Genomic DNA, 26,643 nt, shown 5'->3' with positions numbered 1-26,643 from the left:
AAAAAAATAAAAATAAGATTAATTACATTAAATATCTTTTAACTATTAACAAATATTACATTGTCCACTTATTTATGAATTCGTACATTTTTATAGTTGAGATAGTTAATATGTACGAATTCATCAATAAAAAAAATAAAGTGATATTCGTTAATAGTTAATGAGATTTTGGCATAATTATAAATAATTTTATAAAATTAAAAAATACTTTTTTTATGTTTATTTTTATCAAACTAATTCATATTTTTTTGATAAAAAAACTCAAAAAATAAAATCTGAAAACTCAATCAAACAAGATCATCCCAAGATTTGGAGCAAAATGTTGGATTGGGCTACACAAAACTTTGTTAACTTTAAAAATGGGCTTGGGCTAGTTTCAAACCTGTTTAGCAAAGCCCATGTTCTAGCCCTAAATCATCAACCATTCACACTGACTGCAACCATAGCAAATCTCTCTCTCTCTCTCTCTCTCTCTCTCTAGAGTTTCACAGAGATGGAGTTCGTGAGCCCCGAAGGGTTTCGCTTAGATGGTCGTCGTCCCATGGAGGTCTCTCTCTCTCTCTCTCTCTCTCTCTCTGAGTAGTTTAAGCAATACTACGATGTCAGCTACTTCCATTGGATTATTGTTTGAATTTGTTTATTTTTTAATGATTGAATTTTCATATATTTCTCAACCTCAGATGAGACAGATTCGAGCTGAAATCGGTGCCGTTGCCAATGCTGATGGGTACTAATTTCTTTTTTCTGCTACCATTAATTACTGTGTGTTTTTTTTTTGGGGGGGGGGGGGTGAAAACTTTAAATTTTTGTCTTTTTTTTTTTTCGAGTCCTACTATTTATAAAAATAAAAATAAAAAAATCCTTTTTTTTTTTTGGGTTATATTTCTGTCTGTGTAATTTTTGCTATTATAATTTTTTTTTTTTTTGGTGTCTTCTAGTTTAGTAGGACCTAAATTAAATTTTTTGTGGAAAAAATTAGTAAAATGAAAAAGAAAAAATCAACAATAAATTTTGGTTTGCTACCATTGATTTATGGGTTTTCAATTTTGTGTTTATTCATATATTTATGTTGAGATAACTGAAGTGAATTGGGTTTAGTCTCACATGTGCTCTGCAATTGCAGTTCTGCTGTGTTTGAGATGGGTAACACCAAGGTCATTGCTGCTGTGTATGGTCCTAGAGAGGTACTTTGACATATTCTTCTATGATTAATTCTCTGCTACATTTAATTTCCATAAAAGCAAGGTTATTTCTAACATTTTATGTGTTGCTTGAAAAAAACTAGTTGACAAGAGGAGTTAGAGAAGTAAATTGCATAACTCACAGTAAAATTTGGGCAAGATTGGATTAGACTGATTTGTAGTGGAAATTTAGACCCTAACTAGTGATATATAGTAATGGCTATTGTGAAAGTCAAATAATCCCATAAAAAAATAAAAACCTAATTCAAGTTTTGCAAATTTAATTGAAAATTTTGTAAAGGGGTTGAATTGGATAGATTTTGAATCTCCTAATATAAATTGGGTACTTCTCGAGTGGTAATACTTCCTGGGAGAAGTCACATCAAGTCTGTGTCAGACGCGCGTATTGATATTTCAACGCTTAAAATATATCTACAATTGCTTTCACCCCCAACTAACCCACATATGCATAACAAAGCTAAAACTCAAGCTTCCCTTGCCTTCATAACTCCCCCTCACCTCCAACTATATGAAAGATCGGAAAAAAACCCATTGCTTTTTAAAAGAGCCAAAATTAACTCCTCAAGCTCCTTAGCAACATAATAATGGATAAGGAAATGGCTAATGGATGCTTACAGATGTATCACCAATTCACAAGAGTACGGCATCATCTAATCAAACTATTGATAGCAAGAATCTTCCTGAGTCAACACCGTAGCCAAAATTTAGAGGAAAAAAAAACAAACAAACAAACAAACAAACTTAGGTGGATTTGGCACCCAAATCCCTTTTCATGGAAAAGAAACCTTAAGAGGGTGAGTAGCTGAACTCAGAATAGGCATGATCAATAAGCTATACCCCATTTTTCTTCTAGTTTGTAATTGTTTTCCTTTACTATAAATTTTTAGCTCATGAACAAAGAAACCTCCAATTTGGTGTACTCATCATTTGTCATGCTCCACTGCCACCATAATATGTGTGCTAGGTATTTACATGCATCATTATATGTGTGTAATTTTGATATCTGTCAACAGCAGTAAATTAGTGTGAAAATTCTTATAATGATTTATGTTTTTTTCGTTTTTTGTTTTTTCAGGTCCAAAATAGGAGCCAACAAATTAATGATCAGGCACTGGTAAAGATATTTGGTCATTGATCTTTCAAATGTTTGAAGATTATAATTTTCCTGCTAGTTTTCTAATGACACTTTATTGACACTATAGGTGCGCTGTGAGTATAGCATGGCTAATTTTAGTACTGGTGATCGCATGAGAAAGCCAAAGGGTGACAGGTTGTTTTCAATGATTTTTGTGATTAACTGTACATTATTGCTTTTCCTAAAGAATCATTATTTTGTCTAATTTAAGAACCGAGTATACTGAAAATAGCATGATTTGATGACTTCTATATATCTTCTTTTTTTTATTATTATTATTTATGTGATTAGAGTGTTGAATATCTATTTTCAATACTATTTCTTTTCATGAATAGTGACCATTCATAGGATTTTGTAGTACACTAGAATACCAGAAAGTGCATCCTTTATCTTCTTTGTACATGCAGGCGATCAACAGAGATATCTATGGTTATTCGCCAGACAATGGAAGCATGCATAATGACAAACCTAATGCCTCGTTCTCAGGTTCTACTGCAACCCATAGGTAATGTTTGCTTTGCTATATGAGTTTGAACTTCTTAGTTCTAAAACCTTTTTCCTTTTCCTTCTGCATTTTTCAGATAGACATTTTTGTCCAAGTTCTCCAAGCAGATGGAGGTAAGCTAAAACTGAACTGAGAGTGCAATGCCATGCAGACCAATTATTTAGCCTTTCTATATATTTGCGGAGATTTAGGCCTTGTTTGGTTTATTTTCTGAAATACTTCTTGAATTTTTAAAAATTATATCTGCTCTCCAAAAGGATAGAACTATATAAAAATGACAACTGCTTTGATTTTTTTATTTTTTTTTTCATGAAATTAATTTTTAGGTTTTTAGAAAAAAATTTGAAACAAGTTTTTGAAAACCAAACTAAACATATAATTAGACTTCTTCTCTTTCTCTTTGAGCATATACCTCAGTGTTACTAGAAAACACCCTAATGATTTACATACATTCATAAACATGGTACACTTTCATTCCAAAATGGTGAATTTAGTGATCCAAAGTGATCCTATAATTTTTTTTAGTGTTTTTCCCTAAAAGTTCTTAATAGGGAAAAAGTCAAATATAATGAACTGAAATCTAGATGGACTGGAGTTTTAGATTGACAAAATGTAAAATAATGGCCTTAGCTCACAGTCTACCTCTATCGTATCACATTTTAGAACATGTGGCGGACTGTGTTTCGGTTTCCTTTTCTCATACCATAGTGATCTATGTCCTAGGTAACATAGATACCTTTAATATAATTGGAATCATTATTGGAACTTTATATGCTGTTTCATTACTTTTCAGGTAAAGAATTTGTCTTTTAAAGTGGAAATCCTCCTCCCTGATTCTGGTATTGACTTCCTGCAGGAACAAGATCTGCATGCATAAACGCTGCGACCTTGGCCCTTGCAGATGCTGGGATTCCTATGCGTGATCTTGTTACTTCTTGTAGTGCCGGATACCTAAATAGCACCCCTCTTCTTGGTGATTACATAAATTCCCCTTTTTCTTTTGACTTAATGTGTTTTTCAAAAAGATTTTCATGTTTTAATGTTTGTAAATATTATAGAAAAGGTTATAATAGTTGGGACTTTTCATCAAATGAGCAGATCTAAATTATGTAGAAGATAGTGCTGGAGGCCCTGATGTCACTGTAGGAATTTTGCCCAAGTTGGACAAAGTGACTCTTCTTCAGGTCTTTTCTATCCTCTAATATTTGTTCATATTTTTTTGCACACAAAAATATATTGTCTTTGGTAGACACAATTTCTTTTTAATTAAAAGTTTATTTGGGAAATTAAATAGTGGTTGGAATGTTTCTAGCGTTGCAAAAGAGCTTGTATACAAATATAAAATCTCTCTCTGTGAGTTGTGGAGTTTTTTTTTTTTTTTGGGGGAGGGGGAGAGATAAATAGAAAGAGTCATCTAGTGCGGATGTACGTCTTTGTGCCATATGAATCAACTATTATTTGGGAAAACCTTCTAAAATATTACCATTACTCGGGAAATATTTGTCCGTCATTCATCCAACATGCCTCTATTGATTATGCATCATGGTTTTCCTAGTTTAGATTTGTCTTGTGCCCTACATTATAACTCATAAATTTATATTTTATGATCTCATTTATCCCGAAGGTTACCTAAATCATGTTTATTTATTGCAGATGGATGCTAGGTTACCAATAGATATGTTTGAAAATGTAATGCAACTGGCAATAGAAGGCTGCAAGGCAGTAGCCAATTACATTCGGGAAGTAAGTACATTTAAACTTGAATTTCTTATACAAAGTCATGTTTTTTAAAGTAATCAAGTCATCTTGATCAATGCTTGATGATTTCAATGTATTTATCCTGCATCTAACTTCATGTTTAAGACGAGTCATTGCTTGGGCCCTACAATTTCCATGTGCTTTTTAAGATATGCTATTGTTTTGGTTGACAGGTTTTACAAGAAAACACCAAACAGCTGGAGTGTCGTAGGGGCACATAGCTTGTAATCAGGGTAAGAAACTTGAGGCCTTACTTTAGTTTTTTTTTATTTATTGAAATGTCGATGAGATAAATAGCTATTGTTGTTCTGATTACTGCACTAGTGAACCTTCAACAGCACCTTCCCAAGATGGTCATTTGTTTTTCAAGGGATGGTTATTTAGACTTCCTGTTAATGCTTTATCGGCACTGGTTTTAGTGGCTCAGAAGTTTCCCCTAGTAATAGGAAATTTTCAAATCAAACAAAAATTTGTAGAATGGTAAGAGACCAAGAAAGAACTTAGATCATACAAATATTAATTGGTTGCTATACTTCTAATTTGCAGGGTTGCAATCTTGGCTTTGTTGCCGAAGTCAGCATTATGAATCTTTGGAGCTGAACTGGACATGAAGTTTTCATACTGAGATGAAGATTTCTGTCTTCTCTGTGAAATGCAAATGTTGATTTGATGCGGGTTTTTGCATTCCCAAAAAAAGAGGTCATTTTTTGGAGGCGAGGACGATATGTTACTCTTCCTAGGGCTATAAAGCTTCCATGTTAGTATTTTAAGTGATTTTATTTTAGAGCTTCAATTCAACGTGGATATGGATGTAGAAGATCTTGGGATGCATCTTTAATCTCAATTTTTGAATGCAGATATTGAATCCCAAATTTTCTTGTGTATCATTTTCTTGTGGTTAAATTTCAGTAACCTCCTTGAAGTTTGGAAAAAATAGTTTGCATAATTATATTAAGATCCTTTAATATTTTAATTTATATAATACTCAATTTTTTTTGTTAGTAATTTGGTAGTTGTATGAATAAAAAAACAATAGTCACCTCTTTTGCACCGAAATACATAATTTACCTTCTTTTTTTTTTTTTTTTTTTGTTGGTATCTACACATTTATATTAATTTTGATCTCTTTAACTTTGTCAAAAGGGAGGCTAGAGTAAAAATGATAGTCATCTATTTTACATTAAAATATATAATTCAACTTATTTTTTTCTTGTGTCGGTACACTAACTATATTAATTTTGGTCGATTCAATTTAGGGATGGCAATTTGAACCCGGCCCGACGGGGACCCGACCCCCCGATCCCGAGTAGAGCGATTTTTTTCCGAAAAATATCCCCCACGGGCCGGGGATGGTATTCAAAAATAAATCCCCGTTGACTTTCGGGCTGGGGATGGTGATATGTTTTCCGACCCCGACCCCGTAAACCCCCGAAATAAACATACTATATATATTCCTAAAAAATGTATGCCCTCTGTCTCTTAGACTCTCACTCTCTCTCTCTTTATGCCCTCTGTATGCCCTATGCCCTCTGGTTCAAAAAAAACTCTCACTCTCTCTCTCACTCTCTCTCTTCCCTGTACTCTCTCTCACTTCGCACATTTCCTTTGCTTCCCTCTACTCTCTCTCATTCTCGCACATCTCCTTCTCCTCAATGCTACCGCCACTGTTCACGATGTCATTCGTCGTCTTCGTCCTCCATCGTTCGTCACCGTCGTCCTCCGTCGTCTGTGCCAATCTCCTTCGTCCTCTCTGTGTGTGTATGTATACATGTGTATGTGTGTGTCTCTCTTTGTGGATGTATACATGTATGTATGTATGTGTTTGTGTGTCTCTCTGTGTGTATGATTTTGATGTTGAAAGAAGTTGATGATGTTGTTGAACACTGAACAAATTTGGATCGGGAAACTTTTGGGGTCAGGAAAACCCAATCCCCGTTGGGGACCGGGACGGTGATAGGTTCCTCGACAGAGATCGGGGCTGTGGAAATTTTCACTCTCGGGGATCAGGGACGGGGAGGGTGATCCCTGGCCCCACCCCACCCAGCTGCCATTCCTAATTCAATTATACTAAAAAAAGGAATAGTGCAATTATGTTAAATTTATAAATTTATTATATTCTTTAATTTAACCTTTTCCTTTTGCACTAGTCTAAACTTCAAATTGAAATCACCCCAAGAGACCAGTGAAAGTTTGTTCAGTCAGAATTAATTGAAGTGCGCTTAGTTATAAAAAAGGTGCCTTGCCCTCGAAGCAAGTTTGAGCATCAAGACATGCTAAAGAGCCAAAAAATATGGAATTGAAGTTAATATTTCATTAACCAGAACCACTAAAAAGGTTTGATTCTTAGTGTGAAAATAAAGACAATAAAAAGAAAAAAGCGAAATTGGAGCTGCAAACCAACAAAACATAGGCTTTTTTGCACTCCATTACAGGGGTCTACCATGACCCTATTCAACGATTTTCACAATCCTAGTCACAATACACCTAAGAAGACTAGTTTTTTTACTCAATTCAACTACTACTACATCAAAGAGGCCATGAACTCTGGTGTTTTTGTTATCCCTCATCACAAAAACTGGAAGGCACAACTCCGAGTTCCAAACGCCCGGTCCATTCCTCACCCGGCTTCAAAGTTATAGGTTTCTCAATTATTGCCCCATCGACACAGAGCATCTGTTTGTACTCATCGTCCCCGAAATCTAGCATTGCTTTCGCTTTCTTCTCCCATGGATTCCACACCACTATTTGAACGCAAATAAACAACAAAAAAGGTTAGCATTACAAAACAAAAATTAAGTGAATTGTATAATCTCACCTTTTTCACCATAGATATGTACTCCTAAACACAAACCTTATTATTCTTTATTTCTTCATAAAATTTAAAACGAAAAATTTTCAGCTAAATGCGTGCTAGAGTTCTCATTAGACTAGGGTTAACAAAAGTCCAACATAGAAATGAGAGAAAATCTTGATGATGCAGACGTTGAATCTGTATTTTCCTTGTAAGAGGAGTCCTCATCTGACAATATTCTAGAGTGGCCATAAATTACTCAAGATTCCTCGAGTTTTCTAGAGAAGACGATGATTTTTATTTCCAATATCAGGAGATTAACTACTTTGATGCATTTCTCTTGATAAACAAAGTAGTTAAATGACCAAGTTTATCTTATGGAATGAGTTGACGTGATTTGATAAAGATTACCGTCCAAATCTAGTCAGTTAAATTCTCAAGTGTCCATAATTTTTAAGCTCACTCGTCTTCTTTGTTGATGTGTACAATGCCTACAAAATATCGAAGTTTCCATAAAAAAAAAAAATCTTCTTACACGTGAAAAATATGTCTAAGGCATCTTACCAACATCCGGTAGCCCTTCCTTCCTTATTACATACGTTCTTTTCCTTTCGTGATCAAGGACTGCAATAACATTTGGCGAACTAAGATAAACTCGGTCCACCTGAGCGCGCGCGCGCGCGCACACACAAAAACAAACAAAAAAAAACTATTATTTCAAAAGTGCAATGACAAAATTGCGATATGTCTCAAGAACCAAATCAATTCATTTTCAACTAGTAACATTTCATATCATATCAACATCTATTATTTCTCCTTGTAAATTGCAAATAATATCGTGTGTTTTTGTGAACCCCTTGAAAGTGGCTTCCTCTTTCTAAAGTTCTTGCAGACAAAACTCATGGTGGTAACAATGAAAAATAAAAGAAGAACAATAAAATTCTGCTAAAGATTATAGATCACTTATTTTTTTTCTTCTCCATGATCCAATCAAATAACATCAGGGTTTTGCATAACTCTAAAACGTCGGTCTACAAATAATAAAAGAATTTACCTCGGATTCAAAAGTTATGGCATCTCCTTGTTCTGTAAAACGTTTTCTTTGGCAAAGGTTGTCCAGATAGTCGAGTGTTTCTAGCCCTTCAATCCTCACTTCACTGCAGATAAATTCATGTTCATGTAAATACCATTTATCTTGAATGAAAAACTCCCAATACACTTTAAAAATAAATAAATAAATAAATAAAACCGATGTCATTTTTTCATCTTGATAAAATATTGCCATTGTTAAAGAAGAAACTCAACTCAACTCATTCTCTCTAGTTTTTCTCTAGGTTTTCTGTACGTCTTTTCGTAAAAAATCAAAAAGTCACTAAAAAAGTCAATTGCCAAACAATCCCTCAACAAGTTTTTGTCCAATTTCTTGTAAATGCATTTTTTTTTCCCCTCAACGAAATAGTACGCCCATATTGATAGTTAATTTATAAATAACCATAATTCTTAAAGCGACAAATGCTTGTTAAAGTATGCTGATAATCTAAGTAGCACAAATGCTTCTAAGAAGGTCACGTGTCACATTGGACACCCATGGCACAAGTACTTATGAGACACATATCCTACTATTTTGAGGGAAAAAAATAGACAAAAAACACAGCATACCTAATATCAGAGACGGACAAGTATGTATGATAGGCAAATGAAAAATGAAACGGCTTGCCATTGATATTTCTAATGCGTGATATCAAGGTCAGTTTTCCATCTGCTGCGAGGGAAACCCTAAGACGAAACTCAAAACTGGAAAAATAAAGAAATTCAGTCAGCAACATACAAACATCACAATCACATCTCTTGAATATACAAATATTGAGAGAGAGAGAAAGAAAAGGGAAGAAAAAAAAAAGAAGTAAAATAAGCATACAAAGGGAAGAAGTAGACTATCAAACATGTAGATCATTTGGATGGAAAATATGTCCTCCAAGAAGAATGAAGTGTGGAGGATATCCTCAACCTATGACTTGATAATACAAAAGCCGGTCTGACAAACACTAAACATAAAAACAAAATTTCAATTTTTTTTTTTACCCAATTCAATAATTGGGACTTTTATGTAGACATCTTAATGTCATTAACCTAAATGACTTGTGAGAATTTCAGCTGCTTTTATGAATCCTATCAGAAAATTTTTAAATGTTAGTCAATTACGGACCTTATATTTCTTCTCTCTCCTCTTAGAACTTCTATTTGCAAGTCTCCTAAAGAATAAAGAGTTGAAATTTTTATATAAAGGATTGAAATCCTAAAGTGTCCGAGGTCATATACCAACGTGGCCAACACTTCAAATCTTCGTCCGATGGTTTGAGTAGCAAATCAACAAAGGATTTTCCAAGGGAATCATTAGGGTGTAGAGGTGGAGGGTTCTCATCAATAGACCAAATTTTGTTCCTTGCAAATCCATGTTGCTCAAGTGAACCACAGTTTCCAAACTGCACTAACATCGAACAAAGCGCATCAATAAAAATACTCAAATCCAAACCAAAATATATATATACATATCAATAGTGTGATTTGATCAGAATTATGAAGGAATGATTGAAGAGACCTGAGGGAAACATATAGGGATTCCTCCCCGCATTGCTTTTGGAGGCTTAAAGATTGCCTACAATCCATCAAAAAACACAAAGTGAATCAATTTCCGAGTAGATATCAAGCAATACTAGTATATCAACTATTTATGGTATGAAACACTAAATGCAAGACGTCATTTCCTCAATGATCATCAAATTTTAGTCAAATTGTATCATTTCGTGACATTCTATTCAGTAACAAATGTATTTAAATGTCCAAACTGAAAATCGGAGTCGGTTAAACAACTTTCATTTGGGAAAACTTCAACCCGCAAGATAAATTATCTTAAACCATCGATCCATATATGGGTTATCATGGTATAGACCACACTGGCAACCAAACAGGACTAGAGTTGGAAATGTTTATTCTAATATATGTATAACAACTGACACTTAGCAAATTTCATGTACAATTTCAAATAATCATCATTATTCTAACGATATATCATTCTTGAAGTTGCTCATCAATTATTGATTTTTGAGTTCCAATCTCTTCATTGACAATCTAGAGTTAGTATTACATTAATCTTAAATAAAATGTCGAACATAACACAACGACAAACACAAGAATATCACAGCAATGAAATGATCAGAAAACAAAACCTTGCTACTAGTGAATAGAAGTTCTTCACCGCGGTCATTCCTCCACGAAGTGACTTGACCTCCATGTAAGCTAACCTAGATCATAAACAGAGAAAAACTCAATAATAGAACAAAACACAATTTAAACAACACAACTAGCATCATTTGACACCGAGTTTTGCTATAATGGATCAAAGCTACAAAAGGGAAATGCTTAATTTATCGGTTTAATGGACTACTTGAGTTAAAGAAGGGATGATGAAAAGGATCTCTCACCCTAACCGAAGCCCCTCGTGGGTTCCGGAGTACAACTTGATCAATCCCATTCCAGTCCTTTGTCACTTCAATTGCAGCCTTATGATCCCAAATTGCAGCATAGTGTCCCATTTTCAAAAACACTAAAAACAGTTGCAAAAACCAAAAATTGTGACTCTCTTTATTAGACTTACAGATTCCCAAACAACTTCCAAGTCCTACATTAACTTATCAAACACAAAGAACACCAACAATGCAACCTAGGCGCCGTGAGTTCGAAACACAGAAAGAGTCTCTCCACGTGCAGGGTAAGACTGTGTACATCTGAACCTTCTCAGATCTTATAGTGGCGGGAGTGCCATGTACCGGGTTACTCTCCTAAACACCTTTCTTGTGGCAAACTTGTGATTTTTTGAATCAAATTAAAAAACCCACCAACAAATTCAACTTTCACAATCTTACTTTCTCACCATAGTCACCAGATTCATAAAACCCTAAACCTAGAAACTCCTAAAACGTCATTAATGCCTAAGTAGCCTTCAAAATGCAACATTTGTCAACTCTGCAGAAATGATGCAAATCCTAGGTGAAATCAACTAAGAAATCCCCAGAAAATTTTGATATTTGCGACAGAGAAACACAATCATATTGGTGAAAATTTCGCCAAGAACTCAACTTTTCTATCAAAAGAAGATAACCCAGTTCCCTATTTTTGAATCCAAATCTCTAAACTCAACGAAAATCTACCTGAAATCCACTCAGAAATCCCCAGAAAATTTTGATATCTACAACAGAGAGAGACAATCACATTGATGAAAAAAGAAGACAAACCAGTTCCCAATTTTGTATCCAAATCTGTAAACTCAAAGAAAATCTTTTTCAAAAAACAAACTCAGTGCAGTGAAGAACCCACTTAGGGGGGACATCAAGATCGAGAATGAGAGCCTTCAAATTTTAAAAAATATGGAAGTTAAACAGTTCTGAGAACAGAGTCATTGCATCGAACGTTTCAAATGCAAACAATGCTCACTCAAGAAAACAACACGAAAACTTGAAAGAAAAACAAAAGAAAAAAAAAAATGAATAAGCAAAGAGACTGAAGAAACGGCTTCGGCTAAGCCAACTATCTAAATAATTATATTTTTATATATTAATAGAATTTTTACATCAATGGACAGTGGTTTAATATTCCTCTAAATAAATTCTGTAAAATCTTATATAAATCATATTTTAGACGTATTGTATGTTCTCTTTTGTGTTTAATTTTAAAAAATGATTTATAAATAAAAATTTATATAGAAATACATTTAGAGTGATGTATTTGTGAAATTTTAAAGGAATTACACATAGTCATCTTTGTCGTTTGGCAAAATTTTTTTTATTTAGCATTTTTAAGTTGAGATTTTTTTAATAGGATTGAAAAGTTCATTTGGAAATTTTTTTTGACTTTTATGAGAGAAAAGATAAAATAATTATGATTTAAATATGACATTTTATCTTATTAATTTATTTAACTTATTGTCTTTTATGTTTTTTTTAATCACAACTAAGATAGCCAAACAAAACCATTTTTTTTTTGATCGGCAGCCAAACAAAACCATAATGCCTCGTTTGGGAAGTAATCGTTTTATCTTAGAAACCAAAAAGTTATTAAAAAATCAAAAAACTTATAATATATACCAGAAAGTTAAAAATTTTATTTTCTCTCTATTTTTTGCACATATTTTCGTAAAAAATTAATAAGTCATTCTAGATATATAAGTTTTTTTTACCTCATATTTTAACCTAAAAATTAAAAAATTATTAAAATAACATATTCCCAAATGACGCCAATCTCTCTTAATCTTACTTATTTATTTCAATTACTGAACAAGAGATAAATGATAATAAATGGAGATAAATTAATTTTTCTTATAACTCACTTTTTGAATCTATCCAAAACTAACGCCAAGTTTGACATGTCTCAAAAAAGTCAAAAAGTTACGGGTTGTTTGGGATGATCTAAATAAATGTATTTTTTGACTTTTTATGAAATATGGGTTGGATTTGGGTTGGGTTTGAACTGATGTGTTAGAGAAGTTATGTGACTTAAATAAGATAATGTAACTTAAATAGGATAGTGACTTTTTGATTTTTTTTAAACTAGCCAAACCAACCCTTAGGCCCCGTTTGGGGACTTACCTTTTTAGTCAAAAAGTTAAAAAGTTACCTTTTTAGCCAAAAACCCAACAACTCATATCAAAAAGTCAAAGATTCTCTATTCTCTCTACTTTTTTCACATCTTTTCGTAATTAGCAAAAAAGTCATCCCAAACATATAAGCTTTTTTTACCTACTTTTTAAACCAAATAGCTAAAAAATTACTAAATTAGCCTGTTCCCAAACGAGGCCTTAATCAAAAAGTTAAAAAATTATCACTATTTACTAAAAAAAATATTAAAAAATTAATTTTTCTCAACTTAGTACAACTCATAATATGACATGGATGGTTTATTGATGCGTTTGTTAAAGAAAAATTGCACACTTTGGGTGTAATTTTCACACACTGTTGTTTGGCTTGTGTGGGCCCATCACGAGTTCTGTTTTGATAATCTGAACCGTTCAATGTGTAGAACTCGTCGAGTACTATATGCCTGTAAAAAATCATATTGATCGGATATTGATAACTACATGATCAAATCAGTTTTGTATTAAAAAATAAATGGTGTTATAATTAACGATTGAAAAAAAACAAATCTGATCATATAGCTATCAATATCCGATCAATGTGATTTTTTATAGTCATATAGTACTCGACGAGTTCTATATATTGAACTGTTCAGATTATCAAAATAGGATCCGTGATGGACCCCACGGGCCGAACAAAACCGTCCAGTGCAATGCCCAAAAAGTAGCCAATCATTACTTTCATCTATTCCCCGCCCAGAAAGTACGGCTGCACAACTCTCAATCCTAATCTTCCCTACACACTAATTTATACAATTTTTTAATATACATTTTTTCATAAAAAGTCAAAAAATTAATCCAAACAACCATATTTTTTTCTCAACTTTTTAGTTCAAAGAGTCAAAAAGTGCACTTATTCAGAACACCCCAAATAACCCCTAAGTATGGCTTCGTTTGGGAAGCCCAACTTGGGGTGTTTTTTGGCTATTTTAGCCACAAAAAAAAAAAAAAAAATAGTCCAATAAGACAAAGCATCATATTTAACCCATAGTTATTACATTCTTTCTCTTACAAAAAAAGTCAAAAGAGCCAAAAGCTCTTTCCAAATCAGGCTTTTTAACCCCAGGCTAAAATAACCAAAAAAATCAAAAAGTCAAAAAGTCAACTCACTTCCCAAACGAACCCTATATGAACCCTGCGATGCCCGGGTTAAACAAATAATTAAAAATAATTTTAAAAATAAATAACATTATAAAATTTATTCAAAAAGTATAGAACAATAATTTAGAATGAATTAAATTTTACACATTTTATTAAAATATATATTGCAGTTGTCATAATTTAATTAGCAAAGATGAAAAAAATAGAATAAATTAAAATATATATATATATATATGATAAAACAAAAATAAATTTCATTTTATAATTTTTTTAATTTTAGTTTATTGTAGGTTAAGATTTGTCATAAAACTTAAACATATTTTTTAGAAATAAAACAATATATATTGATAAATTCGTTAAAATAGGTAAAAAAACTAACTAATTTACACAAAAATTAATAAATTAAAACTTTTAAATTTTATTTATTTTAAAATTTAAACTGTTTTTAACTAAAATATACACAACACTATATGTTTACTTTATATAACTGAAACAATTCACTTTTTTCATTCTTTTTCTGATAAAGAATTGTGTAAAATAAAATTAACAATTGTTCGGGCGGAAAATTTATTTCGAATCAAACAATATCAATCATTTAATCTTTAATTAGATCAATTTTTAGTTTATTTCGAATCAAATAAATCTAACTAATACATTTTGATAAAATTGCTAAGATCGCGATTAAACCATCGAATCAGTTAAACCAAAAACGGTTCAGCTTAATCGGTTAGGTCAAAAGACCAACCAACTTATATAAAAATTAATTAATTTTAAATTTTAAATGTTATTTTAATTTTAAAATTTAAACTGTCTTTAACGGAAACATGCATAACACTATAATATTAAATAGGAACATAAGGTTCATTTTATATAAGTGAAATAACTCACATTTTTCTTATTTTCTCGATATCATATTGTAAAATAAAAGTTAACAATTGTTTGGACAGAAAGTTTATTTCTAATCAAGCAATCAGTTGTTCAATCTTTAATCAAGTCAATCATTAGTTTATTTCAAATCAGACAAATCCAACTAATATATTTTGATAAACCCGCTAAAATCATAGTTAAGCTACTGAATTAGTCAATCAAAAAATGAACTAACTTACATAAAAATTAATTAATTAAAACTTTCAAATTTAAACTGTCTTGAACTGAAATATACATGATACTATAATATTAAATGGGAGTATAAGATTCACTTTTTTCTTATTCTCCCGATGTGAGATTATAAAATAAATTATGTCATATAATAATTAAAGTTTTTATTTTAAAATTTAAACTATCTTGAACTGAATTATGGACAACACTATAATATTAAAAGGAAGTGTAAGATTTACTTTATGTAACTGAAACAAATTTTGCTTTTTCTTCTTCTCAGATGTGGGATTATAAAATAAATTATAAACTAAATAGAGTTTTATTTTTATATGGTTAAATGGAAATTAGCCAATGAATTTTTTTTTAATTGTTTAAAATTAATAAAATCAATATGAGAAATCATAATTAAATCGGCGAATCGATCAAACCAAAAATGATACAGCCTCTTCGGTTAGGTCAAATGACCAACAAACTTATACAAAAATTAATTAATTAAAACTTTTAAATGTTATTTTAATTTTAAAATTTAAACTATCTTGAATTGAAGTATACACAATACTACACTATTAAGATTCATTTATATAAATAAAACAACTCACTTTTTTCTTCTTTTTTCTGATGTAGGATTATAAAATAAAAATTAACAAGTTGGACAAAAAAATTATTTTTAATCAAGTAATTTCAGTCTTTCAATCTTTAATCAGATCAATCTTTAGTTTATTTCGAATTAAACAAATCTAATCAATATATTTTGATAAAATCGCTAAACTCGCAATTAAACCAACAAATCAATCAAATAAAAAATGATTTAACCTAATCGGTTAGGTAAAAAAACCAACTAAGTTACACAAAAATTAATTAATAAAAATTTTTAAAATTTAATGTATATTGAATTGAAACATGCATAACATTACAATATTAAATGAGATGCGAGTATAAGATTCACTTTATATGAGTAAAACAATTCATTTTTTTTCTTTTTCTCCCGATGTAATATTATCAAATAAAAACTATCCAATGGAGATTTTCTCAATTGTTTAAAATTAAGAAAATCAAGAAAATTAGTATGAGATATTGAAACTCTCACAAGACTCCTTACTAAAAACTCAATTTTTCTTATATAATATATACTGAAACAAACTTTGCTTTTTCTTCTTCTCCATATGTGGGATTATAAAATAAATCATAAACTAATTAGAATTTTATTCTTATATGGTTAAATGAAAGTTAGCTAATGAAATTTGTTTAACTGTTTAAAATTAATAAAATCAGTATGAGAAATCGCGATTAAACCGGCGAATCAGTCAAACTCAAAATGGTTAAGCCTAATCGGTTAGGTCAAATGACCAACTAATTTATACAAAAATTAATTAATTAAAACTTTTAAATGTTATTTTAATTTAAAATTTAAACTGTCTTGAATTGAAATATACACAATATTAGGTCAAAATTTAAACTGTCTTAAACTGTCTTGAATTGAAGTATACACAATTTTAAAATTTAAACTATATTGAATTGAAACATGCACAACACTACAATATTAAATAAGATAGGAATATAAGATTCATTTTATATAAGTAAAACAACTCATTTTTTTATTTCTTTTTCCGATGTGAGATTATCAAATAAAAGCTAGTCAATGGAGATTTTCTTAATTATTTAAAATTACAAAAATTATTTAAAATTAAGAAAATCAAGAAAATCAATATGAGATATTGAAACTCTTACAAGGCTTCTGACTTAAAAATATATTTTTTCTTATATATAATATATATATATATATATATATAGAGAGAGAGAGAGAGAGAGAGAGAGAGAGAGAGAGAGAGAGAGAGAGAGAGAGAGAGAGAGAGAGAGAGAGAGAGAGAGAGAGTGTGTGGAGAGATTGCCACATGGGAAAAAAATGAGTAGATTATTAATTTTGTATATTATCAAAATTGCCCATCTACTTACAAAAGGAATAAAAATCGAAAATGTTGTTTCGGTAATATAACTTTTTATTTTTATTTTTTATGCAGTCCAAATAAATTGAAGAGAAATCAATCAGCTTATTTGGTTTTGGATTCAAATTTTCAGAAAATTTTACTTTTTTATTTTTCATATTTTTTTGTTTTCAATGATTTTTTAATATTTTAAGTAATTTTTTAAATTTTTTGACACACCTAACATAAATACACTTAATTTTTAAAAAACTAAATTCAGAAAACTGAAACTAAACACACTAATTTTTTTTTTCTTTCTCTCCTAACAAATCATTTCTTTTTTCTTTTTTTTTATTCTCTCCGAATTATCCAAACATAGTGATAGGGAACGATTTACATCAAATAGAAAAGACTTGCACCAACTGCAAGAGATGCTTACAATTGAAAATAAAATTTATTTTCCACTATGTCATTGATTTGAGATTGAAAAATAAAAATAAATAAAAATTGTTCTTTATTATCGGTTGGAGAGAGAAGGATAAATTACATTTTATCTTTTTTATATTTGGTCAATTTTTTTTTTGGTTTTCAAAGTTTATTTATTTATTTTTTTGACCTTTCATGTTTCTATTTTTTTTAAAATTTACTTCTAAAACCAACTTATATACAAAATTAGATAAAAAAAAAATGACAAATTGACAATCACATTGCATAAAAATATTTTATTATATATAATTCACAAATCTGACACAAATTTAAATATTAATATAATAATATATTTTTTATATTATTAACGTGATATTTTTTTTATCTAATTTTAAACATAAGTTAATTTTAAAAGCAAACTAAAAGAAGTTAAAACATGAAAGATCAAAATGAGGGGAAAAAAAACTTCAAGAGTGAAAGTAAAATAGTTAAGGGAGAATTACACTAACGGTCCTTGTAGTTTGGGATTCGTGTCACTTTGATCATTAACTTTTTAATTGTGACACATTTGATTCTGAATTTTAAATCTTATTTTAAATAAAGACAATTGAAAATACCATTACTCAATTTCAAGGATAAAATCGTCAATTGGATAAAATATAAACTAATTTGACAAAAATAAATGTCAATTTTTTTAAAAAAATTTAAAAATAATTTCTACCTACCAAAGATAAAATTATGTAAAATTGATAAATCTTTTAGATATTTATTTATTTATTTTTATTATGTGTTTGGATGATAATCATGTAATAGGCAATTGGTAGGCTTTTTAATGTGTAATCAATATAATATATGAAATATTTTTAGTTTTGAATTTTTTGATCTAATGGATTGTTTAATAATAATATCAAAGTTGTCGCCATATTTGACTTTTGAAAAAATAAAAACTAATTTAATGAAAATAAAAACAACCACCATTAAATGATCATCATATAAACACATAATAAAAATTAATTTAGTAAAAAAATAAATAAATGTCTAAAAAATTTATCAATTTATATAATTTTATCTTTAGTGAGTTGAAATATTTTTTAAAAATTAAAAAAAAAAATGGCATTTATTTTTGTCAAATTAGTTTATATTTTATTAAATTGACTACTTTACTCTTAAAATTGAACAATGATATCTTCAATTGTTCTTATTTAGAATAAAATTTAAAATTTAGAGTTAAATATGTCATAATTTAATAGTCAGAAATTAAAATGACACAAAACTTAAACGATAGATACCGTTAGTATAATCCGCCAAATAGGAAAACATAAGTGATAAAAATTTACCCGAGAAAAGAACGGAGAGGAGATGAAAATTTATTTGGTGCTAGAGTATCTATGTCCAAAACAACAAAAATTAATTGTTTGATTTTAATTTTTTGAATTTAATTTTTAAAAAATTGAGTTTTTTATTTTTTATATATATATTTTTTATTTTTTGTAAATTTTTTAATATTTTAATTAATTTTTTTTTTTACTTTCTAGATGCACTTAACCTATATGTATATAAAAAGTAAAATATTTACACAAAAATATTTAAAAAATTAATAAATACACAAGGATACGAAAATTTACTAAATTTTCATATATTTTGATATTTAGTGATTTGTTTTATAAAAAAAAATCACAAATATTATGCATTTTAATTGTATTTATATTAAATGTATCTAAAAATTTAAAAAAATTCAAAAAATAGTGAAAATAAAAATTACAAAAAATAAAAAATTTAATTTTCAAAAAATTAAATTTAAAAAATTGGAATCAAACAAGTGGATAAGTTTTACTCTCTCTCTATTAATCACATTCATGCGACGGTGCCTTGAAGTACTAAATAACTTCTCCCAAGAGACACGTGAAGTACATCTGATGGTACAAACAGTCAAAGTTCTAATTATGACAAGTTTTTTTAAAAATATTTAAGACCGCAAATATTTTTCTTTTAAGTATAATCACAATTATGTATATGTTAACTTTTGATTTATGCATATGTTTGGAAAGTGATTTTTGAGGCTTTTTTAATTAAAATAATCACAAAAAATAAAATAATTTTTTTAGTTTAATAAGATAAAATATCACATCTAGCCTATGATCATTGCATTCTTTCTTTCATAAAAAAGTTATAAAAAGTCAAAAATCCTTTACAAATCTAACTTTTTAGCCCCATAATCAAAAAAATTAAAAAATCAAAAAACAAACCCACTTCTATATATTTAGTCTCCGTTTGGCAAGAGCTAAACGGGACTTTTTTGGCTATTTTAACCACAAAAGACAAAATAGGCTATTTTAGCCACAAAAAACAAAATATCACATCCAACCCATAATCATTACATTCTTCTCTCACAAAAAAAGTCAAAAAAGCCAAAAAGTCAAAAAGCCCTTCCCAAACCAAACTTTTTAGCCCAGGCTAAAATAGCTAAAAAAGCCAAAAAGCCAAAAAGCCAACCCACTTCCCAAACGGAGGCTTAATAATATGGGGCTTTACCTTCTTATTACATCATTATGAATAAATTTATAAATTAAAAAATATGAATTTCTAGTATTGTTCAAATTTTTAACACAAAAGTGATATTGTTTGGTAGTTTTAAAACATGGATCTTGCTAAAAAGATATAAATAAATGATAAAAAATTAAAACAATACAAGATATTTTTTTATTAAGGCTAAGTTTGGGAAGTCCCAAATAAGTCAAAAAGTCAAAAAGTTACTCAAAAAGTTAAAAAGTTAACACTATTCACCAAAAGTCAACAATTACGACTGCACAACTCCCAATTCAAATTTTCCTCTACAAACCAATTTTTACAATTTTTTATTACACATTTTTTCATAAAAAGTCAAAAAGTTAACCCAAACATCCATATTTTCAATCTCAATTTTTTAGTCCAAAAAGACAAAAAGTGCACTTATTTAGTCTTCCCAAACTTGGCCTAAGTTCAATATACTTTTCTTAAACTCAATATACTTTTTAATATTTTTATAGATTTTAAAGATATTTTATAAACACTTTTTAACATTAACAATACATGGAGAACACTGATTAACATTTTACTTCACACCATTTATTTTATGACAATTGTTATATTACCTCCCAAAAATCAATTAACTAGTCTCACTATTTTAATCAATAAAAATTAAATTAAAACATCACATAAATTGGTGATTTGGGATGATCTAAATAAATATACTTTTTAACTTTTTATAAAATACAGATTGACTTTGAAATGATATAGTAGAGAGGTGATATGACTTAAATAAGATAGTAATTTTTTGACTTTTTTAAGTTATGACAAACAAGACTTTCCATGAACACTAAATAATATTCCAACAAAAAAGAGAGAAGTGCCTAAGGCTTCGTTTGGGAAGTGGGTTGATTTTTTGACTTTTTTGCTTTTTTGACTGTTTTAGCCTGGGCTAAAAAGCTTGGTTTGGGAAAAGTTTTTTGGCTTTTTGACTTTTTTTGTGAGAGAAGAGTGTAATGATTATGGATTAGATGTGATATTTTGTTTGTTATGGTTAAAATAACTTATTTTATCTTTTATAACTAAAATAATAAAAAAAAAAAAAAAAAACCCATAAACTTATCAAACAGAGGCTTAGTGATTTAAGAATATTGCTCCATATCACACAAATCATGACACTTGTCATGCAATCTTTTCATAAGAGACAGAGTGATAGGATTCACTATTTTAACTAATAAAATACATGGTGGAGCACCATTTAAGTTTACCCTCAAACAAACTATAATTTCTATAAAAAAAAGAAGATGGTTTTGATTGGAGTAATGAATGAGTTAACAAGGGTGCAATTTACAAATGGGTAGTGATAGAAAGTTTTAATACTAAAGTTTTAACGTGAGCTTTAGTGAGATGTCAAATAAAAATAAATCAAAACATCACATCATCACGTAGAATTTACTATTAAAAATCTATTAAAAATCTTAAATTAGTGCTCCCAAATATTATTATTTACAAACAGGGTATGCTCATTTGATTATGACAATGAGGTCTAACCTTAATCCACATGAATTTCCACATAGATCTACCAAATCCGTAGCATTCATTCGTGCATTTAATTGCTCCCACCGATTTTAAAATGTGATTTGAAATTTACACTTTTTTTGTTTGGAGTGAAAAATTATTATTTTTTATTTTTTAAAATTTATTATAATAAAAAATAAAAATCAATATTTTGTATAGTTAATAAGTCTATTTAAATATAAAACATTATTTTACTCTTAAAAGACTAAAAATATTTTTAAATTAAAATATTTTTAGTGTGACCACACTGTCACTCTCACATCTATTATCACACTGCCATCACGACAACATCACCATCATTGTCGCTATCATCGTCATTACTGTCACCCCTGCCTCGATCTCTAATACTTCGTTCCACCACCACCACCACTACCACCACACATAAAAAAAAGTAATAATAATTATTTAGAAATATTTTTTGTCAAAACAAACCAAATGTTCGATTCATTTAAATCATAATATTATAGTATTAGTAATTAAAAATATTTTTAAATTATATAGATTCTTCCTGTAAATTTTTTTACAAAAAATTGATGTGATAATTGGTGATTTTAAAAATAATAGTGGTTGGGCATGTGTGTTGCACGTAGCACATAATTTTTCATCAACCATTAGTACTATAATTATGCGTACCTCTTAAATTGGAACATGATATGTATATAAAATATGGAGACTTGTATGGATAAATTAATTTATATCTAAAAATACAACTAAGTAAGAAATAAACACATACTTGGCTGAAGAATTTAAATAATAAATGAAATTTTTTATAAACATGAATAATAATATATAGCTAGATTGTTGATATCACAATCTTATCTTAAATAATAAACAATAAACATGTCTTTTAAATATGCAGTGTTTGGTAACGTTAACGTTTTTTGTGTATGTTTACAAAAATTTTATAAATTGGTTTTTTTTTATTTTTAGAAAAACATAAACTACAAATGTGTTTGGTTTGACCAAAATTTTTGGAAATTTTAAAAAACATAAACTAAAAAATATGTTTGTTCAGGCCTAAAATATTTATATATATTTTTTATTATTTATGACAATAGGATCATACACATTATAATTGAAAAAAATAATAATTAAAAAAATCAATTGAAAAAAAATAATTGGAAAAAAAATAATTGAAAAAACATAATAATTGAAAAACCAAATTGTTAGTCAAATTTTTAAATTTCTGTTTGAAAACTAACGTAAACTCATTTTTTGAGTTTATGTTTTTTCATCAAATTTACAAACTGAGACAATCATTTATAAACTAAAAAAATTATCAAATAAATTTTTATGATAGTTTTTTAATTTTTTGTAAATATAAATTGAAAATTGAAAAATAAATAGTTACCAAACAGGCCTGTGTAGACTTACTTTACACGAGGCTCGGTCCTTGGCTCATGATAGGGAGTTGGACATCCCTGGTTTGATTCATTGGTTTTTCTGGTATTGGAGACAGAGGTGACCTTCTTTGGTGAGATCATCGTTAACATGCCCTCTGTTTATGTCTACTTGCACACTTCCTACTTGCCCCTAGTTATGGTGGAGCTAGCATTAGGTTGATCGAAGTGGCCCAATGTCTCAAAGAGGATAAGAGCTGCATAGGTTTGGCGTTAGCCAAGACTTTGATGGGTTTAGATGTTTTTTATCGACGAAAGACTACTCGGTTCGCAGGGAGTCCACTACTTCTCCAGTTATTGTTTCCCACATTTTCTTATTTATAATTTCTCACGTCACTCGGCACGCACTCTATTTTCTCTCGAAACATTTTCCTTATTTTTCCCTCAACGTACATCTCTGTATTCTTTAATCTCTCTTCTTCTTTTCTTTGGAGGTTCATTACCGAGGCATTACATCTCTCTCATGCCCAAAGACAACTTCTTGTTTGACTATTCTCTTCATTAGTAGACATAACATTCACTTTTGAACAAAATGAATAAAGAATGGAAAGATAATGTTAAAAGAGGCTAATGAAAATGGTAAAAGAGATAAAGAAGATAATAAAGTCAAGTTAGGTTCAATCGGACATTAATTGAACCTATTGCATCTTGAGTCATTACATACTCTTTAGTTATGTTAATGATTCGAGAAGCGATATCTACCACTTCCTTTGAGGTAACTCCATAATAGGGAGGAGATTTTGTTGGTATTTTATTTTCATTTATTGAACCTTTGTCCTATCAATTCATAGATCATCACGCAACAACTTTGCACCAATCGATGATTTGTGAATCAATCCTACTCTTCTCTGGATCAATTTTATGATAGCGAGAGGTAGAAGGGACAAACACTTTCTGAAAACACTTTGTTTTTGCTCTGTTTCATTTCTATAGTAGCAAGGCAGACCCTTAAAAACAGTGGCCGCCCGGCCACCTTTTCATCCGGCCGACCACTTTTCAAGGCCGACCAGCCATTCTACTTTTTGTAAGTAGTGCCATTTTCATAGCAGAACAGAACAGAGGTTGGGGTGAAAACAGATTAATATTCTGACTACAAAATAGAATAGTTCTAGCAACAAAACAAAGGAGTTTTTTGGACGGATATTCTTATTCATTCATGCACAACTTTTCGATTCCCGTTGATTCATAGATCACCATGCAACAACTTTGCACCAATTGATGATTTGTGAATTGATCCTACTCTTCTCTGGATCAGTTTCATGATAGAGGGAGACAGAAGGGATAAACACCTCCTGGAAATATTCTGTTTTTGCTCTGTTTCATTTCTGTAGCAGCAAGGCAGACCCTCAAAAATAGTGGCCGGCCAGCCACTATTCCATCTGGCCGACCACTTTTCAAGGCCAGCCGGCCATTATACTTTTTGCAGGCAATGTCATTTTCATGGCAGAAGAGAGCAGTGGCTGGGGTGAAAACAAATTAATTTTCTAACTGCAAAACAAAATAGTTCTGGCAGCAAAGCAGAGGAGTTTTTCAGGCGGATATTCTTGTTTATACATACGCAACTTTTCGATTCCCCTTAGTATTATAAAAATATTTTTTTATCAACTTTTCACGTCAATTTTTTATAACTCATATATGTAATATAATTGAATGTATGAAATTAATTGCACAATTACAAAATTTTGTTAAATAGTTCATCTTATAATACAAATTTATTGAACCCACAATTGCATACTATTAGTGTAAGAATGCATTAATATCAATATGTAATATATTTTATACATTAAGAGTTGTTGAGTATCGTTTCATGTGCCATGAATATCTTGCATGTTAAAAAATATAACATTAGTCATTAGTATATTTTCATTTATGTAGAAAATGCGAAATATATATATATATATATATATTTTAAATGGAATGATATTGTAGCCTAATATTTCGATCGATATATGAATTTCATAATTGTTTTCACGATATTTATAGATCCATATTTATAAGTGTTTTGTAGGGTCACTTTCATGAAACTATTCAGTTATATAATTTATTTTGCCATCTGTAAGTAATTAGCATATGACAAAAATTGATCAAAATTTTTTATTTGATGTACTTATTTTCTAATTATTGAGTTGTTGCGATATTGTTTGGGCATTATTTGATTTTTTTTTTCCTTTGTAATTTGACTAAAATGTGTGCATAAGGTACATTGTTTTTCTTGAATTTCACAATAAATAAGATAATTCCTACTTCAACTTGTCTAACTTTGCTTAGAGAGTATGTTGCAATAGATCTTCTGCAATTTTTGTTTCACTATCTTCTTGTTTTTCTTCTTACTCACCATTATAACTCATTATAATAAAAATATTTTGATGAGTAAGAGTTTGAAGCAATATCATATTGTTATGAATTTCAAAATCTAATTTTCTCAATAATGTGATTTTTTTCTATGAGGGAAAAAAAGGTATAATTATTGTGGTGATGGAGGTTGTACGGGGAGGAAATAATTCTCCTCGTATAATCCTGTTGACCAAGTCCACGCTTCTCCGTACGACGTCGCTTTCTTACCTGAAAACACAAACGTGAGCTAGCCGGCGGGTGTGTGCCGGAAACCTCTCCGATGCCTAAGTCAGAAAACTTGACAAATAGACAAAGCTCTAAGTTCTCAGAAAATTGTGTTCAATTACCTCCTCCAAGGTGATGCTTGTGAGCTTTTATAGGTTTCGAGTGGCATAATCCTAGTAGGACTTTTATTTCTCCATGCAGAGTCCTCCTAGGATTCATACTCCTAAAGGATAATGCTTATCCTTTTACACCCCCCCCACTGCTTAAACCAAGTGGGATGGTTTTCTCCATGGCCGAACTACCATTTGACCGAAGTAAAACTGGCTATGCTGAGCCACAAAGTAAGCCGAACTACCCTTAGTTCAGCCCTTCCCTTTACTCTTCCTTATATCGGTTTCTCATCTGTTCAACCCATGGTGTGTTTGGACCGAACCAACGATTCTCGACCGGTATAACTCCCTGACCGGTACACCTCTAAGGCCGACATAACTTCAAGGCCGGTCTAACTCCAAGTTGCTCCCGGACCCGAAGTACATTTACAATCCTTTAACCGAAGTAACTTTATAATTCCTGAGCCGAAGTAATTTTACCTCCCTGGGCCGGAGTAGCTTTGTTTCTCCTAGGTCGGAGTAACCTTGCTCTCCTGGGCCGGAGTAACCATTACGGCCTTTTTACTTAGTCCTTCGCACTTTGGGCCTCAAAGTACAACTCGCAGCTCGGCCCAATTTTTCTCAAAAATTACCCTCTCAATTGCCCCTTAATTCCATCTGCGCAACATGATTGGGATTACCAGTCTACTGGCCGAGCTAGAGTTTATTAAGCCTTTCCAGCCGAGCTAAAAACCCTCGGGCTCTCCAACCGAGCTAATTTTACTTCGGGCTTCACTTTGTCCGGTCAAAACGTCTCTTCAATCACGACTGTAACGCTTCCCTTTCCGTATACACGTGGCACGCCCCCATTCGTAGAAGGCAGCTGTC

General features: G+C 30.3%; 2 protein-coding genes across 5 annotated transcripts; one reads left to right on the top strand and one right to left on the bottom strand.

Moving 5' to 3' along the window:
- The first annotated feature begins 387 nt into the window (after positions 1 to 387).
- RRP41 (3'-5'-exoribonuclease family protein) lies at positions 388 to 5,472 on the top strand. 2 transcript variants are annotated; one of them, XM_082869831.1, is made up of 12 exons: positions 388 to 547; positions 681 to 727; positions 1,124 to 1,184; positions 2,278 to 2,316; positions 2,405 to 2,472; positions 2,745 to 2,823; positions 2,919 to 2,955; positions 3,699 to 3,815; positions 3,941 to 4,026; positions 4,496 to 4,585; positions 4,774 to 4,833; positions 5,147 to 5,472. In XM_082869831.1, exons 1-11 carry the CDS (start codon positions 494 to 496, stop codon positions 4,819 to 4,821), a joined length of 726 nt encoding a protein of 241 aa, XP_082725957.1. In that variant the 5' UTR covers positions 388 to 493; the 3' UTR covers positions 4,822 to 4,833; positions 5,147 to 5,472. The 2 variants fall into 2 exon arrangements, with proteins under 2 accessions (XP_082725957.1, XP_082725958.1); XM_082869832.1 differs by having other exon boundaries at positions 4,774 to 4,835; positions 5,150 to 5,283.
- A 1,417-nt stretch (positions 5,473 to 6,889) lies between these two features.
- On the bottom strand, positions 6,890 to 11,977 carry LOC114321287 (putative glucose-6-phosphate 1-epimerase). 3 transcript variants are annotated; one of them, XM_028268467.2, is made up of 9 exons: positions 11,600 to 11,977; positions 10,874 to 10,995; positions 10,619 to 10,693; positions 9,991 to 10,047; positions 9,711 to 9,874; positions 9,051 to 9,185; positions 8,446 to 8,548; positions 7,956 to 8,055; positions 6,890 to 7,341 (listed from the first exon to the last, which is right to left on the bottom strand). In XM_028268467.2, the coding sequence occupies exons 2-9, from the start codon at positions 10,982 to 10,984 to the stop codon at positions 7,157 to 7,159; spliced, it is 930 nt and encodes a 309-aa protein (XP_028124268.1). In that variant the 5' UTR covers positions 10,985 to 10,995; positions 11,600 to 11,977; the 3' UTR covers positions 6,890 to 7,156. The 3 variants fall into 3 exon arrangements, with proteins under 3 accessions (XP_028124268.1, XP_028124269.2, XP_082725956.1); XM_028268468.2 differs by lacking the exon at positions 11,600 to 11,977 and adding an exon at positions 7,803 to 7,882 and having other exon boundaries at positions 10,874 to 11,133; XM_082869830.1 differs by lacking the exon at positions 11,600 to 11,977 and having other exon boundaries at positions 10,874 to 11,133.
- Between the last annotated feature and the right edge of the window lie 14,666 nt (positions 11,978 to 26,643).

The sequence above is a fragment of the Camellia sinensis genome, chromosome 5, assembly GCF_055761805.1.
Source record: "Camellia sinensis isolate YWXY chromosome 5, ASM5576180v1, whole genome shotgun sequence".
Classification (NCBI taxonomy): Eukaryota; Viridiplantae; Streptophyta; class Magnoliopsida; order Ericales; family Theaceae; genus Camellia; species Camellia sinensis.
This window is presented reverse-complemented; position numbering and strand designations above follow the sequence as displayed.

Excerpts from the sequence above, each read along its gene's own strand:
- RRP41 (XM_082869831.1), top strand. The coding sequence starts at position 494 with ATGGAGTTCGTGAGCCCCGAAGGGTTTCGCTTAGATGGTCGTCGTCCC. Across the intron at positions 4,027-4,495 it reads ACAAAGTGACTCTTCTTCAG|ATGGATGCTAGGTTACCAAT; the intron begins GTCTTTTCTATC and ends TATTTATTGCAG. Across the intron at positions 4,586-4,773 it reads TAGCCAATTACATTCGGGAA|GTTTTACAAGAAAACACCAA; the intron begins GTAAGTACATTT and ends TTTGGTTGACAG.
- LOC114321287 (XM_028268467.2), bottom strand. The coding sequence starts at position 10,984 with ATGGGACACTATGCTGCAATTTGGGATCATAAGGCTGCAATTGAAGTG. Across the intron at positions 10,048-10,618 it reads TTCTATTCACTAGTAGCAAG|GCAATCTTTAAGCCTCCAAA; the intron begins GTTTTGTTTTCT and ends GATGGATTGTAG. Across the intron at positions 8,056-8,445 it reads CCATAACTTTTGAATCCGAG|GTGGACCGAGTTTATCTTAG; the intron begins GTAAATTCTTTT and ends GCGCGCGCTCAG.